This window comes from Cavia porcellus, unplaced genomic scaffold (genome assembly GCF_034190915.1).
Source record: "Cavia porcellus strain 051 isolate PalLab524CR breed Dunkin Hartley unplaced genomic scaffold, mCavPor4.1 scaffold_18, whole genome shotgun sequence".
Classification (NCBI taxonomy): Eukaryota; Metazoa; Chordata; class Mammalia; order Rodentia; family Caviidae; genus Cavia; species Cavia porcellus.
Genome location: NW_026947501.1, coordinates 72,091,783 through 72,108,188, shown reverse-complemented (window position 1 = coordinate 72,108,188; position 16,406 = coordinate 72,091,783). Strand labels below are relative to the sequence as shown.

At 57.6% G+C, this 16,406-nt stretch overlaps 2 protein-coding genes across 11 annotated transcripts in view; both read left to right on the top strand.

Moving 5' to 3' along the window:
* The window catches only part of Htt (huntingtin), a 145,926-nt gene extending 141,514 nt beyond the window's left edge, over window positions 1–4,412 (top strand). For all 7 annotated transcript variants that reach the window (XM_063230279.1, XM_063230275.1, XM_003461856.5 and 4 more), the window contains one exon: window positions 751–4,412. In XM_063230279.1, the coding sequence (XP_063086349.1) occupies window positions 751–964 (214 nt within the window). In that variant the 3' untranslated portion in view covers window positions 965–4,412. The remainder of the gene's footprint in view (window positions 1–750) is intronic.
* Window positions 8–15,202, top strand: Msantd1 (Myb/SANT DNA binding domain containing 1). 4 transcript variants are annotated; one of them, XM_063230282.1, is made up of 5 exons: window positions 8–535; window positions 6,499–6,583; window positions 8,749–8,960; window positions 12,201–12,476; window positions 13,751–15,202. In XM_063230282.1, exons 3-5 carry the CDS (start codon window positions 8,791–8,793, stop codon window positions 13,989–13,991), a joined length of 687 nt encoding a protein of 228 aa, XP_063086352.1. In that variant the 5' UTR covers window positions 8–535; window positions 6,499–6,583; window positions 8,749–8,790; the 3' UTR covers window positions 13,992–15,202. The 4 variants fall into 4 exon arrangements, with proteins under 4 accessions (XP_063086352.1, XP_063086351.1, XP_003461922.1 ...); XM_063230281.1 differs by having other exon boundaries at window positions 8,696–8,960; XM_003461874.5 differs by lacking the exons at window positions 8–535; window positions 6,499–6,583 and having other exon boundaries at window positions 6,637–8,960.
* Window positions 15,203–16,406: the final 1,204 nt, after the last annotated feature.

Here is a 16,406-nt window from a genome sequence, read left to right as displayed (position 1 = left end):
GTATCCTTCCTGGTCCCTGTCTGAGGCCAGCTCCTGCCTCCCACTAGTTCTCACCATTCTGTCATCGTTGTCTAGGTTTGGGTGGTGGTGAAGCCTTGGAGACCTACGCTCTACAGAATCCCTGAGGTTAAGGCTGTGTTTCCCAGCCCAAGAGTGTGAAAGGTTGACAGGGACACAAAGTAGGAGGCCCAGCCCTTGGCGGCTGGGTCAGGGTGGGGAAGGAATCTGGGCTGGGGGCGGGGCAGGGAGGCGGGGCAGTGGCTGCACATCTGCTGGGTGGTTCTGTGGTGCCCCACTGCTGCTTCTTATTAGCTCTCCTCATTGTGCTGTTTTTGCCCTCCTGGGGAGAGGCGTGAGTAAAGACCCAACCTCAGTGGCCACTGCTGCAGGCCAGTACCCCTCTTGCTGGTCTCCCTCTGACTGACCACAGGAGCCTCCAAGCAGTGTGACTGTGCTGTGCTGACAGCACAACCTCACACAACCCAGCTGGGGATCTGGGCCAGCTCTGTCCTCCCTGCATTGAGCAACTGGCCAGGTAAGTGGTATAGCGCCAAGTGCTCTGAGAGCGGCTCGGGATTGCCCCACCTTGTGGGCAAAAGCAGCTGGTAGCAGGAGACAGTGAGGGTGGCCAGTGCTGCTGGCACCGTCCAGGCTGCCCACTGCTGCCCTGGTCACTCCAGCCTCCCTGGGTGGGAGGAGAGTGAGGGCATCTTCCCTGCTTTCCGGTGTTCTCCTTGACCCCTATGCCAGCCTTCCACATGTCATCAGCCGGATGGGCAAGCTGGAGCAGGTGGACGTGAATCTTTTCTGCCTGGTCGCCACAGACTTCTACAGACATCAGATAGAGGAGGAGCTTGACCGCAGGGCCTTTCAGTCTGTGTTTGAGGTGGTCGCGGCACCAGGAAGCCCATACCACCGGCTACTGACTTGTTTGCGAAATGTCCACAAGGTCACCACTTGCTAAGCATCTGTGGTGCCCAGAGGAGACAGCTTGTGGGACCAGAACATGTGGGAGCCTGAGTGAACCCTGCTCTGCCAGGGTTCCTGGGTTGCCATGGGCTTCTGTTTGCGCTACACAAGGTGGCCTGCTGGCATGTGCATTTCTGGCTCTGCAACAGAAGTGCTTTTTGCAGCAAGGGCTGTGCAGGAAACATGCAGCAGATTGGGGTTGAGCTAAGTCCTGTGTTGGTGGCCTTGCAATCACAGGTGATGTCTCCCTGTGTACACCTGTCCACATCACAGGGTTGCAGTGCCCTAGGGCAGGAACCCTGGCCTCCCTGGCCTGCAGACAGATACGCTGCCTCGGGCTGCAAAGCTCTCCCTGCATCTCCCAGTGGGGTCTGCCTGCCCACCCATGTCTGGACACTGGTGCGTGGTGAGTCAGGCCTGGGGGTGCTGGGCGTGCAGTGCCAGTCTCCCTTTCTCTGTTCTCTTCTCAGGACTTAAAATTTAATTATATCAGTAAAGAGATTAATTTTAATGTAACACTTCCTATGCCCGTGTACAGTGTGTGACTTGCAAGGCCTGTGCTGCATGTGACAGCGTCTGCGGACGTGGACCGGGCCTCTGGTCGCCACTCCCTTCCTGTAGCCGCTTGTGCTGAGTCGGCGGGCCCCTCCCACACCCCCTCTGCTGCACACACTCCCTTTGCTGTGTGTTCCTGTGTAGCTGGAATGGAGAGAGGTGTCAGTGTCCAGGGCCCGACTCGGAGGACAAGCAGTGTACTCGCCTCTGTGTCCACTGCAGGACCCCTCTTTGGGCACTGACAGCACTCAGGCTCACACATATGAGAGGCCTGGCAGCCTCCAGTGCCTGGCCAGCATCCAGGACTGTGGTCTACTTTAGCATCCAGTGTTAGGTGCACTATCCCTAGCCTCCTGTGCAGAACAGTTAAGCCCTGATGGGTACCTGGCCTACAGCCCCAAGACATCACTCAGCTGAGCTCTGACACGATGTTTTGTGTGAGCTTGTGGTCAAGGGTAAAGCGTGGTGTCTCAGTGACCATTGAAAATGAACCCCAACACGCCTTTCCAGTTCTCATGTGTGTGCCTCCCTCAGCCGAGGAGAGCGCACATCTGTGTCCATCGGAGGGGAGGGAAGAGGCTCACTCTCGGTCATGTGGAGATGGGATGGTAGGAGTGGGAAGACATGTGTGTCTGGTCACCTGTGGCCTGGGGACAGCCCTGCTTATACCCCAGGCCCCAGATCCTGAACTCACTTTGGGTTCCCAGGTGCAGACGGCCACATGGGTTTTTTTGTTTTCGTTTTTGTTTTTTTAAGCCAACTAAATTTAGCATTGGGGGGGAGAAGGGGGGTGGTATACCAACTTTAGTGACACTAATGTTAATAAGTTCTGATAACCCACTGCCATTGGACCAGACAAAGCCACATGGTTTTAATGGAAGTGAGCCTGGGTGGCAGGGCTCCTTTGGTGTACTCCCTGTCTTTGTTCAGAGCGCTGCCCGCTGTGCAGTAGGGTGGTGCTCCATGCCCCGTCCCTGGGGCAGGCCCAGCTGACTGGGTGGTGAGGTCAGTATCAGCTACACTTGGTCGATGAGGAGCACACAGAGTGGTTTGTGGTCTGCCAAGGAGGAGGGCTTTCAGCTTGTTGCGTTAGCTAACATCATGTCTGCCGTGTCACCTTGAGACCCCCAACTGCCTCTGTCCTCTCCTGCCATGGGGTGCTGGGTTGCCCACGGGGAATCCCTCATGGTTAACATGAAGCTTTTCCTGCCAGGCCCAATAGAGACCTCAACTAGCCAGGACCAACTCATTCTGGTAGTCAGCAGTTCAGACTATAGAAATGGATCCTGTTTGGGAGAAGATTGTAGGGAAACCACAGGATGCTAAGAAGTAAGAAAGTCTCTGATGGCCCCTTATCGATTTGGGGCTCCTGTTTCTCATCTCAGCTTTCCCCTAGGAAACTGCTCGAAATATTTGGGAACCGTGGGAAAGTTCTGCACTATACCCCCAGATTGTCCCAGCTGCTGAGACAGATGTGTTGCAGGCTGAATGTTGCGCCTGGCTAGATGTTTACATTGTGAGAAATAACACTGTGAATATGAAATTTGGAGCCATTCCCCTTGGGATTCTTATCACGGACTCAGCATAGTTTAATTGGCCGCCTCTTGTTCACCCTATGATCTTAGCGTAGGGGCTGGAATCCAACTCTGGCTATAGGCAGCAACCCAAAGATTTGTGTGCTCCAGAGCTGGTGGATGTACACACACACCCCTCGAGTCAGACACAAGCCCTCAGAAAACACCTGAGAGTGTGACAAGATAAGAAGGTGTCCCTATGCAGAAAAGTCCCATGGAGAAAGTGGTCTGCCTGACTAGCATGGGGGCTCAAGACTCCCTCAAGTTCCTCCAAAGCTGTGGATCCCCAACTTTTACCAGAAATGTCATTTTGATTATCAGGTTTTTGGGGGAGGCAGGGTAGTATTTTTGTTTTCTTGCTGGTACTATCAGGAAAGCTTTTAATGAAACCAGGGTAGAATTATTTGGCAATGCACTTAAGCGTTTCTTCTCCAGACTGTGCCTCCCTTCCTTTGCTGGCCCTGCTGACGCGTGGAGGTAACTTTCCAGCTGCAAGTGCCCTTTATCATACTTGCAGTTTCCCTGTGCTGGACCCATCAGGAGGAAGAGTGCCATGGAGATGCCCCAGACACCCAGAGCATCCCCACCAGGGAGCCCGTCCCATGGAGCCACAGTGTCCAGCTGAGAGCTCACCTTGTGGGTGGGTTACACAGCAATAGCTGCCTCTCAGTTGCCTTGGCACCATGGGTCTGGCTTTGTGTGCTTGCGAAGTAGAATGAGTTCCTCCTGCTCCCCGCGAGTGTCCTTCCCCATCAGTCTCCTCACATAGGATTGTCCCTCCCTCTCTGCGCTGGGTGCAGGGACCAGAGCTGCTGGCTGAAGTGAACTCGGTGTGCCAGGAGTGATGCATGGGAGTGGGAAGGCCCAGAGAGCTGAGGGTGGAGAGCACAGGGTGGCACAGGAGAAAAGGACTGTCCCTTGTCTGGAGCTGTGTGTGGCGTAGGAGAGATTCAGCCTTGCGTCCACAGATGGTGCTTAGAAGGTTCAGGGCCATCTTCCCTGTGTGCCTGTCATGTTTTCATGCCATTTTGAAAGCCCTCCCTGCAAGGCTTTCAGGGAGCAGCTCTTCTGTTGCACATGGCAGGCGGGTTATGGGCGGCAGAAACCTGCCTGTGGGGTGCAGCTCTGACCCAGGGCATCCATCCAGGCTGTAAGTGAGCAGGCTGTGGGCTGCAGCTGTGATGGGCATGTCCCGGAGCTCTGCCCACCCCTGACTGTCCACTTCCAAGAGGAAGGACTGGTGTAAGATGTACATTTAAAGTTTTTCTAACTGCTGCAAATGTTGTATATTCAAATTAAAGGAATCAAACCATCCATTGTTGCTGTGTGGGACTCACTCTTTTTGCTGAGAACCATTTCCTCTCTGTTTGGTGAGGCACAGTGGCCCGGGCACATGGGCAGCTGCAGAGTGGGCTGGGTTTGGGCCCAGCCTAGTGGGTGCCTCGCTGTGCAGCAAGCATGGGCTTCGAGGGCGCTGGTGGTGAGCGGCATTGCATGCTCATCTTGGTGGCCTCACCATGGGCTTCCCCTCCTTCCACAGTGGTTCCAGGGAACTAGAAGTGTGGAGAGGACTATGTCCTCACATGGAGTTCCCTTGTAGATCCCTTCTGCTTCACTGACCATTAACAGGCATGTGCCTGGAACAGCTGGACTCTGCTGTCCCCAGCACAGCTGGTCTCCCCTCTCTTTGTCACTGCAGCGTCTGCCCCATCCTTTTCAGCATGGCAGCCCCTCCGCTGTGGAATACCTTCTCCCAGAAGTCAGGCTCAGCAAGGCCACCTTCCTCCCAGCCTCCAGAGGCTCGGTGGCCCAAGTGATCATGATCTAGGACAAGGCACACATGACCCTGACTGCCCCTTGGCTGGGGCCAGGAAGAAAGGCGAGGGCCAAGACACAGTCGGATGGTGGCCCTCATAGGGCTCAGGTCCCCTTTCTCTGCACGGGTTGGTGAGCACTCAGCTGGAGGATGTGCCATGAGGTTTCTCTGCCCCCTCTGTTGCTGTAAGCGTTGATGGGGGCTGGGTCACTGGCTGCCTAAATATCTCCTCATTGATGACAACTTCAGTGCCTTGATGGCCTCGCCCTTCTGCACTACCTGTGTTCTGGTCACTTCAGGGGAACAACACCCCTTCCTCCCGGTTCGGGTGGGGGCAGCCAATCCCTGGTAATCTCTGGCCAGCATAGTTGGGGTTTCCAGAAATGGCCCAGGCCCAGTGGAAAGCACCCCTCAGCAGGGCAACCCACAGCATGCCGCACACTGCAACTATACAGCAGAGGGCTGAACCTGAACCTGTCACTGCCACCTTCCCTGTCAGGCAGGTACCAGGGGATACCACTTCTCCTGCTCCTCACTGGGCTTGCACTCGGTGCCTACGGTGGTGTTTGTTTCCAGCCATGACCACTTGGCTCCGAAAAGCATTCTGAAGTAGTTCCCCATGTGAGGAATCTGGCGCTTCCCACCCTTGCAGTGATGAGGAAGTGGCTGAGTGAGGTGAGTACCAGGGTCACAGCTCAGCTCTGGGCTTCCAGGGACACACAGAAGGGACTAGGTGACCTCGTGGCCCATTACAGCCAGAGAGCCAGGGCAAGGAGCCCAGGAGCACCATGGCTGTCCCCACGGCTGTGGGTGGGCAGAGGCACCTGACTCTGGAGTCTGCCACCTTCCTAGAATCCTTAGGCATCGGTGGTCCACTGGGCCCCTCATCCTGTCCCCATCTATGGCTCAGCCCACTGGAGGGCTCCCTTACTGTCATGGTCCAGTGGGGACAGAGCATTCAGGCCATGGGCTTCTGGTGATGTTGACAGCTCAAGGTGGAGGCCTGACCCCACAGGCAGAGGACTACAGTACGTGGTCTGGAAGGATGGTAATGCCCAGCACATAAGCTGGGCAGTCTCCCTGCCCTCCATGGTGGGCCAGGCAGCCGAGACCTCTATCCACTGGGACAGGCCTGTCCTGAGGAGCACCACCCATTGCACCCCCACTGAGACAGCAGCCTTTCCTGTCCCTGCAGTCCTGGACAGCTCTGGCTTCTTCCTAAGCCTTGCTGCCTCCCAGCCAGGCTGCCCTCGCGCGGCCACCACCCCTGCCCCACACAATAACTGTCTGTTTCCCAGTGGCAGCCAAGGTCTTGATTCTTCAATCTACATGTCCCCCACTGGTACAGACTTAACTCAGGGCTGCAGGGACCTGACTTCCCCTCCATGGCTCCCTTCAGTAGGCTGAACCCTGCACCCCTTCCTCAGTCAGGCCCAGGTTCCTGCAGCAGGACAGCACCATCCAGAGAAGAGCAAGGCCCAGAGTGCACAGGCCTCTTTGCAGCAGGACTAGGCTGGACCCAGCACGGTGTCTGAGTCTCCCAAGGTTGCTCCTGCCAAGGCCTGACTGCTGTTCTCCCTGCAGGTACTGCCAGGTGCCCAGCCTGGGCCCTCTGCCTCCCAACCCCGCAGTGACCCAGGGTCCCAGCAGGCCATGCAGCTATGCCAAGGTATGGAACTCCTCCCCTAGGGGGCCAGACACCTGGGGCCTTGGTCCAACTAGTTGGCCAGCCTAGCTCATCTTGGGGAGCTCGGACAAGGGCTCTACTTTGGAAGGTGCCCTAGAGGGCACACTGCGGGCATCCCAGCCCTGGAAGGAACGTTGAAACCTTCCCTACAGGGTTCTTCCTGGAGAGTGGTGCTGCAAGCAATCAGAATTCAAGCAAGCAGGGGAGGAGGTGCCCCAGAACTCGAAAGCCTCCAAGGAAAATCTTGGTGGGAACTGGTTGGGGGAAATCAGGACACCACCATCACCCCAGGGCCCCTCCAGCACCATACTGGATGACTCATGTCCTCCAGCCCAATCCCATCATTCCCACTGCAGAAATGGGGAACAGTGGCCAGAGAGGGAAAACTTTGAGTCAGTAGAGCCCTGGGCTGTACTTGCCCTCTTCACTGTGTGGTGGGGTGTGCTTACCCATTTCTGCACCAGAGTCACAGCTGGGTGGGACAGAGAGACAGGTCCCTAACCTTCCACAGTTCAGATCTCATGCCTGAGGAGTAGGGCTTGATGGAGGAGTGGGGCTTCGGGTCTGCAGAACCCAGTCGGGGTCCCATACTGGGCTCCAGGGCAGCAAGCCCACTGGCCCAGGATGGTGAGTGCAGAGTTTGGGTGGACCCTTTGTAGAAGTATAAAAGTCCCAGTTACGGACTGCTGGGGGACAGTGGTCCTAGGGCTTAGAGAAGAAGGGGGTCAACTCACCTAGACCCCTGAGTGGGGTTTGCTAATGGCACGGGGCTGCTGGGCACGGGGACTCCCCACGCTGGGGGAACCAGATGGCAGCCTGAGGCCCTTCCATGCTGGGCTCTGGGGCCCCACAAGGATGCCACGGGAGCTCTTCACAGAAGACAGGCCAAGAAAAACTAGCAGTCCCCCACTGTCCCCTGCTGAACAGGGAGTTCAGCCTGAGTATGGAGGCTGGGTGGGACCTCCCTCGGGAGCTGCAGGCTGAGATGCCAAAAGAGTGGGGCGCCAGGGCCCTCCTGGTCTGTCCAGCCCAGGGCCTTGAGCTCTGTGCCCTCTCATTGCATCTTTACCTCTTCAGTACTAGCTGACACTCTCCCTCTGTAGCCCTTGCAGCATCTCAGCTTGCTTGCCCCTGGCTCCTTCCGCTGAGGTCCCTGGCCCCCTGCGGGCCTTCAGTCCCTCAGCCCGAGAGGTGGGAGCCCTTACCCCAGCTTTGCCTGCACACTCGCCTTCCCCTGCAGCTCGTGTCTGGCTTGCATCCCCCTACCACGTCCACCTTGCCACTCTGTCTTGGCTGACCCTTACCAGTGTCACCCTCTGATCCATTCTCTTGTCTCCACCCACAGCTTGCCTTTGCTCTCCAGTGCTGTCCCGCTGTCCCCAGCCTGTGCTGAAAGTCAGTGTCCAGGTCCCCTAGCAAGCACCACCAAGCAGGGACTGGCTGTGGTCAGCTTGGGTCCTCAGAGTCCCAGGACTGAGGCCAGTGTGTTTGGTGGGTAGAGTAAAAGTAGCACCGGACAAAGGTGGGAAAGGGGGCCTCGTGCTCCCCTGAAGCCTGGGCCCAGCCTCCATCAGGGAGTCCAGGCAACATGGGACCTAGCCTTCCTGCCTGTCCACCATGTTTCCCCTGCACTATCTCCCTGTGACCATACCGTCCTCCTGTTCGTACCCACTGCCTGTGGGCTGCCCTCGCCCCTACCTCAGGCCTGGCTGGCACCACTGAAGCCCCTCTCTGCACACAGTCCAGGCAGCCAAGGCCTGGTGGGCCGCTGGGAGGAGGCAGAGCTGGGGCTGACACTGGGTTTGGGCCCAGCGTGCGCTGCAATATTGATGGCCCATCAGTGTGGCCCTGATTCCTGTGCTTTCAGTTAAAAGATTTCTGTTGTTGTAGCTTATGCAGTTGCTGTGTTGCTATGGAAACGTGACATCAAAATGACGTTTCCTGTTTAAAAGCTTTTAACTAAATTCCTGCCTGTCAGATGTAGGCCCCATTTTGAGCTCAGAGCAGCCTCGAGCAAGCTAGTGCGGCGCCTCCCGCCCATGGTGCCTGGGCTGGGCCCAGGGCCCCGCCTGAGCACCATCCTTAACCCCGCAGGTGCCTCCAGCATGGCGGCAGCCGAGGTGCCAGGCTACCTTGTGTCTCCTCAGACGGAGAAGCACCGGCGGGCCCGCAACTGGACGGACGCTGAGATGCGCGGCCTTATGCTCATCTGGGAGGAGTTCTTCGACGAGCTCAAGCAGACCAAGCGCAATGCCAAGGTGTATGAGAAGATGGCAAGCAAGCTCTTCGAGATGACGGGCGAGCGGCGGCTGGGTGAGGAGATCAAGATCAAAATCACCAACATGACCTTCCAGTACAGGTGGGCAGCGCAGCCGGTGGGGCAACAGACAGCCTCGGGGACCCATCCTGCAGCTTCCCTTGGGGAAACGGGGAGATAGGAAAACCGAGGCCTAGCAAGCGCACGAAATGGGTGGGGACTCCTGGTAATATCATGTCACTGGGCTGTGGCTCAGACACACCAGAGCTGAGGCAGCACCCGGGGCAGGCAGCGCCTCCTAGCTACACCTCCCCACCCCACCCTAGGGGCTACAGGTTGTCACCAGGGGTCACAAGCCTCTGTACGAGAGGGAAACTGAGGCCAGAATGAGAAGGAAGCTCGTTCCCAGGCCCATCTGGTCCTGACCCTCCAGGACTTCGAGCTCATGCTTTGTGCCCAACTCAGGGTCAAGGAAAGGGGCATTCAGCAGATGTCAAGACGTCAAGTTGTCCAGTTGGTGCCCCACTTGCAGGTGGTGCTTTTGCTTGTTTGAGGGGAGAAGTGGGGAACCTTGGTCTGGCTCTGTCTCTGGCTCTGCACATCCCAGGTTAGCTGGCTTTGCACTGGGGGCTCCTGGAGGAAAGGAGGAGGAACGGCTGTAGCCCTAGAGCCCAGTACCTCACCACCCAGGGATCCTGTCCCTATAGCCCGGAGCAGGACAGAACTTACTAGCAGGAGTGGGGGGGGGGGGGGCATGGGCTTACAGGTGAGAGGAATCTTGTGTGCAGTGAAGGTCACAATGCAGGATAAAGGTCATGTGTGTGGGGAGGATCACAACAGGAGCTGCAGGCCATGGGGGACTCAGCAGCTGAAAGCATCGGGCCCTGGGTGCCCTAGGGCTGCCGTGTAGGGAACCCTGTCCCACGGGAGACTCACAGTAGTACAGGGTGCAGCCATTGGGGTGGTACAGATGGAAGCTAGGGGGAAAGGATGCCCCAAAGGTTTCCCTGCTGTACCCCAGGGCAAAACCAAGCCCCCATACACTCACAGGTGAAAGTCAGCCCAGCATAGTGGAGGAATCACACCCCGGCCCTGGTTCCTGGCCACGCTGGGAGCCCAGAGTGCCCAGCAGGGCCTGGACAGAATCCAAGGCTCTGTTTTAAGTTGTGCTGACTTAACTTGCAGGGCCCTATAGGAGCAGGTCCCAGGCCAGGAGCCAGAACCCATTGCCTAGAGTCCTTTAGTATAAACAAGTTTACATTTGAGCCTCAGCCTTAGGGCTGAGATGTGAGCCTGGTGTCCGCAGAGGTGGCCATGCAGATGATGACATGTGGCCTGGGCTGCCCATTCCCCTGGCCCCAAGCAAACATCCAGTGAGTACAGGGTTCCAGGGCGGGAGAGGCTATGCCACAGAGACCCAACCTCCTGTAACTAGGTAATTCAGAGTTGGGCTGGCGTGCTCCGATTGGTGTCTGGCTGGTCATTCATTATTCATCCTGAAAGCCTCCCTCCGCGTCCCAGGGGAGGGATCTGTCTCCACTTCTGGCCGGGTGCACGGCTGGGAAATGAGGGGTGCAGTCAGGCAGGGGGCACGGCACTCCTAGCTTGGGAAGCAGGTGCCCTCCATGACTCTCCATGGATGGCTGCTGTCGTCAGTCTGTGCTCACCGAGGGGAAACTGAGGCATAGAACTGCAAAGGGTCTCACTACTCGGTCCTTCACAGGCTGAAGCTTCAACTGGGTGACCAGGTCTTTATCTCCCCTCCCACCCTCTCTGCTGCAGATGCCCTTACTGTTTTTTCCCAAGACCTTTTGACATATTACGGTTGTCTGGCTAAGGAAGTGTGAGAGAGTGGCTGGTCCCATGGAGCCTCCCAGGTGGGGCACTAGATCCCTGTCTCCAAGGATAGGGCTGGCTTGAGGGAGCAGAAAGCAAGGGTACCGTGGAGGCGGAGGCTGGCGTGGTCACCAGGTAGACAGTTCACCTTTCCCTCTGCAGGGCATCAGGTACCCACTGATGGGAAGCCAGAACAGCCTGGGTCCTGCCCTGTGTGATCTATTCCTAGCTGTGTGCAAGGATATTCACCTGGCACTATCTGTAGTCAGGCAGCAGCCCCTCCTTGCTGGCTGTGCCCACTTACAGGAGGTCACTCACTCTGCCAGCGCATTACCTCCAGTGCCCACTGCTGGCAAGAAGTACCAGGGAGATAGGACAGTTGGGCCTGAGGGCATGGGCCAGTCCCATGGGCAGGCAGGTGGGGAGCCCTGGGCTTCAGGAGCTGCTGGGTCTAGCAGGTCAGAGGTCCCCTAGCCAACCCTGTGGCCTCATCCCTGGTTGGCCTGAGCTGTCCTGCTACCCCAGGGCCTGGTCTCCCCAACCCTTGCCTCATCAGGCTTGGTCCCCCTTGAGGCAGGACCCACTGCAAGAGAAGATGGAAAGCTGGTTGGGGGAGCCAGGACAGGGCCGCTCCATTCAGAGTGCAGAGTAACCCCATGGACCAGCCTGTCACCACTGGGAAGCTGTAGGTTCTAGGGCTGAATGAGTGACAGCAACACTCCCAAGCTTGGAGTGATGCGACTTCTGGTCCCATCCAACCAAGAGTGACACTGGAGGCCAGCTTGCTGCTTGCCAGGCACCATTTTATTAAGTCTCCTCTTCAGCCTTGTGAGAGGCTTCCTCCTTCATCCCCATTTTATTGATGCAGAAATGGAGGCCTGGAGAGGTTAATGAACCCGCCCAAGATCACACAGCACATTGGTGATGAGATAGTCTCAGTGTGTGGAAGCTGCAGCCTGCCCCTGTGATCCTCCGTCCCTGAGGTATCCTCTCTAGAAAGCCATGGCTGTCAGCCTGTGATATCTAATGGGTCTATTGTAAGTTTGTCAGAATAGCTTATTATTGCAGGGGTAACTTGTGTAAGAAGCAGTACACATTCATTGCAAAGAATTTAGGAACAATAGAAAAGCTAGGAGAAACCACAGGAGCCGACTCGAGGTTCCAGCACCCGTAGTTGCCCTTCCTATATTTGGGGCATGTGCCCCTTCCCACCCCCTGCCAGGGCCTCAAGCCTGCTGGACAGTTCTCACCGCTAAGCCTCTTGCAGCCCCTGCACTTTCTCCATACCAGAGGCTGTGCACTTCCCAAAGCCTCGCTGCTCTGAGTCCACTATAACTGGGACCTAGGACCTGGCCGATTTTGCTAGGGAGCCCATGCTGGCTGCAAGTGGCTCCCGCTCCTGCCCAAGGGTCCCCACGCCCCTGTGTGTCCCTCTGCTGAGGGGCCCGGCGGGATGGGCTGGGACCAGCTGTTTCTCACCCATGGCTCTTGTGTCTCTCGTTTCAGGAAATTAAAATGCATGACAGATAGCGAGTCGGTCCCGCCGGACTGGCCCTATTACCTAGCCATTGATAGGATTCTGGCCAAAGTCCCCGAGGCCTCTGAGGGCAAAGTGCCGGATGGCCAGCAGCCGGGGCCCTCCACGTCCCAGACCGAGGCGTCTCTGTCGCCGTCTGCTAAGTCCACCCCTCTGTACTTACCGTATACCCAGTGCTCCTACGAAGGCCGCTTCGAGGACGATCGCTCCGACAGCTCCTCCAGCTTACTGTCCCTTAAGTTCAGGTAGTGTGCGTGCGCGCGCTCTCCTCCTCCTGCCCGGCCCTGCCCACCTGAGCGGCCGGGCCAGAGTGGCAAAGGTGGCTGCCTGGCATGGTATCCTCATAGTTGCTGGCCCCCCAGGCCCAGGCCAGCCTCAGATAGCAGACCACACTTATTTCCCGGCTCCACTGGCTAGCTGCGTTGGAAGTTCCTTGACCTCTCTGGCCTCAGTCTCCCACTTGTGAAATGGGGATCAGTCAGAACCTTCCTGGGAGAGGGTTGGCATTATCAGGAGAGAAGACACAGGGCCTGGCCCCACATGTTCCTCCCTGCCTGCCCACATCCCACACAGGTCCAGCCTGTCCCTTGTCACTAGGCTTCTACTGCTGTGCCCAAGCATCAGACTGCATGCAGGACAGACATCCAAAGGTGTGGGGACAGCGAGCCCAGAACAGTCACTTCAGAGGATGGGACTTTGAGTATGGGCTTTTGAGGTAAAATGGGCTGGCAAGTGAAGAGAACAGAAGGATGTAGCTTCAAGCATGGTCTCTGTGCCCAGTCTCCAAGTCTGTGGTGAGGTGGGAAGGGCTCCCCCAGCACCCTTCCCTGGAGAGTTCTCAGCCATGATCCCAGGCAGACGCGCCTTTGCTCAGCCAGCAGGAGGCCTGAGGTGCAGGGCCAGCTGTCCTTGGGATGAAGAGCCCAGTTCTGGACTCTGCTGCTAGGGTGCTGCATAGGGCTGTGACCCCCAAGGCTGGCTGGTTGCCCGAAGCTCTGAAACTGGCCCAGAGGGCGCTGGAGGGGGGGCTCAGTGGGCTCTGACAATGCTGTGGAGGCCACAGGCCAGCTGTCTCTATCTCCTTGATCCTAAGGAGGGAGCTGCCACCTCCCCCTTTAGCCATCCTCCTTCCTCCCCATCCCAGGGTGCTGGGAGACAGGGCTCAGGCCCAGGCACTCCGTCTGGCACCTGTGCACTTCCCTGTCCAGGCCCCCAAAGATGTCTCTGCTCCTGAAGCCTCTTCCTGCCACCTGTATCCGTCCCTGGAGGAGGGAGGCTGCTCCATGCCTGGGCCCCCCACTTGGTTCGGGCCCGCTGCCTGCCCTGCTCAGCACCGCATTGCTCCCATGATATGTTGGTTATCACCAGGTTGCCTACAGGGCCCTATAGCTGGCCATGCCCGTGGTCTCCATCTTCTCACCTCTCAGGCAGAGGCTTGGCTCCCTGGGGCCTCAGTGGTCGGGTGGTCGGGAGGGCCCAGGCCATGACCAGCTCATCCATAGCTGCTGCTGTCCTGCAGATCAGAGGAGCGACCTGTGAAAAAGCGCAAGGCGCAGAGCTGCCACCTGCAGAGGAAGAAGCTGCGACTCCTGGAGGCTATGCTGGAGGAGCAGCGGCGGCTGAGCCGCGCCATGGAGGAGACATGCCGCGAGGTGCGCCGTGTGCTGGACCAGCAGAACATCCTGCAGGTGCAGAGCCTACAGCTGCAGGAGCGCATGATGAGCCTGCTGGAGAAGCTCATCGCCAAGTCCAGCGGCTAGTGGGCGGCTGCCCAGGGACCTGGGGCTTGGGCCAGGGTGCAGCTGCTCCAGTGAGAACATCCTAGAGCACTTCTCAGGAGTCACTCTCAGTGATCCCCGAAATGGCTTTTGATATTAAACATATACTTTTCCATATGGCCTGGAAGCAGGATTGGTGCTCTCTGGCTCAGAGGGGCTGCACCAGGGTGACTGCCTGCACATGTTTGCAGAGGAGGCTGCTGTGTCCTCCTCCCCAGCTCTACCCTTGCTGCTGGTGCTAATATCACCTTCGACCTCAATGCAGTATCTGAGCACTCTCTGGTGGCCTTTCCTTTGCCTGCTGACAGTGTGGTTGTGACCACGGCCTCCTGGGGCATATCACTGCATAAGCAACAGTGTCTGCTCCCGCACAGCCTGACCCTAACCCTAATCCTGTTCCTTGTCCCAGGGACTGCAGTCAGTTGAGAAACAGCCACAGCTGGCCATGAATGCAGGAGGGGAAGAGACGGCCTGAGGAGGAGGAGGCCCACCCGGGAGAAGTCCACGCCAGGCATAGCCCCTGCAGTTGCCAGTTGGGGAGTTAGAGCAGGCGGGGGCAGCAGGGAGGGATGAGTCCCCTGGGAGGCGTTCTTCCTGCTGGCTGAGAAGGTCCTTGGCCATTGTGTATCTGGATCTGACTCCATAGGGGTGGCAGCACGGAGGCTAAAGCAGCCAGTATGTCTCACCACCTCCTTCCTTTTGTTGCTGGAGTTGTAGGGCCAAAGCCCCAGCTCCTGCATCATATAGCCCTGGCTTGACTTCCCATGCCAAAATGCCAATCAAGGGGATCAGCATGGGAAAGAGTAGGAAAGAAGCTGTAACCACTGTGGCCAGCTGGAGGGCACAGAGCCTTTCCAGATCTGTCTCAGCAGCTGACAGGAGCCGCAGGGGTTTACAGGAAAGGGGAACAAAGGCACGGTTGAGGTTTGCACAGTAGGCAGTATTGGGTGGTCCTGGAGCCTGGCTGACAGTATTTTCAGCCCTGGGTCTGGGAGGTCCTGGGAGAGCTGTTGTGCAGGAGGATAGCCTTAGCTGCCTTCCTGGGAAACTGCTTCACCGTGGGGTGGTCTGTAAGATGCTGCCATCCTGGAATGGGAGGGGCTGCAGATTTAGGACAGGGTCTGTAACTGGATGTTGTAAAAGCTGGTAGCTAGATGTCCCTGCAAATCCCTGGAATTAAATCCTGAAAACTACTCTGGTCACTCTTGCCTTGGTGTCCCCAGACTGGAAGAGACACAAGTGCACTAGGGTCATGGAGAGCTGATAAGCAGTGTGTTACAGAGGTGATTATACTGCCAACACACAGAGCTGTGAGGGGAAGGGAGGCATCAAATGAAGGCGGAGTGCCAGGCCTCTCCTGCTTTGGTTACGCACTGAATAACACTTTGACCACTGGAAAATTCTAGAAGCCCCTCAGTGAGTTCTCCATTGTGTCATTGCCAGGATGAGGCTCCCATCACCGAGGCTGCACTGGAGGCTGGAGGCTGGAGTCAGGTGTATGTCACTTGTCCCTTGGAACTAGGCAGAGTGCTGCCCAGGCAGAACAGGGCTCTGATACTATGTTCAGCAAGCAAGTGGCAGGGACCCACTCTGGTTGCCACGTGAGCAGTCTGCTGGGGACAGGTGTAAAAGCAAGGCCCCCACCCAGGAACTGCCCCTGTCACCCTGGGGTGTGCTGGGGTTACCCAGACATTGAAATGGTGGGGCTCCACCAGGCACAGATCCATCACTGGGTGTGGAGGCCAGTCCCAGGCCATGGGGCAGGAGGGGTTGGATGCTCTGCAGTGGAGAAGGCAGAGTAGGCACTACCCTGCCTCAGGTCCCCTACTCCTCCCCACCCTCAGAGCCCCATCCTGTGGCCCTGCAGGCTCAGGTACATTTACTCCATGGCTGCGGGTTGGGGCGAGGTTGTTCACCCAGGTACCCCAGGCCAGTACAGCACTTGCTGAGTCTGTGGTGTGAAGCCCCCCGAAGCCAGCTTCCAGATGCCAGCAGAACTTCCCCTTGTCAGATGCTGGAAAGAAGCCACACGGTTGTTGAAGGCAGCGAGAAAAGCCCCAACCCTCTCCTAAAAAGCAGTAGGGTGACCAGGAGAAGACAGGGACTCCAAGGTTGAGAGCCTGCCCTGAGGAATGTGTACCCAGGTACCCGCCTCCTTCTCACAGAAGATGCCACTCCTCCAAGAATTCATGGGTTAACAGACTTACTGCAGTCCCGCTAGGCTTGGGTGGCCCTAAATGCCAGGGACCTAGTCACAGATGCCCAGTGACCTGCCTGCCCCCTGGACTGACTACTGAGGCTGCCAGCTTCTCACATAGCCACTGTAGGTGCCCCTCCCCTGAGGCAGGAAGGGCAGCACCAACCCCCGAGGGAAGGTGAAGAGTGGCCCTGCAAGGT

What these genes read in the sequence shown, in the direction of transcription:
- Msantd1 (XM_003461874.5), top strand. Translation starts at nt 8,641, where the DNA reads ATGGTGCCTGGGCTGGGCCCAGGGCCCCGCCTGAGCACCATCCTTAAC. An exon ending in AACATGACCTTCCAGTACAG is followed by an intron (nt 8,961 to 12,200) that starts GTGGGCAGCGCA and finishes CTCTCGTTTCAG; the next exon opens with GAAATTAAAATGCATGACAG. An exon ending in TTACTGTCCCTTAAGTTCAG is followed by an intron (nt 12,477 to 13,750) that starts GTAGTGTGCGTG and finishes GCTGTCCTGCAG; the next exon opens with ATCAGAGGAGCGACCTGTGA.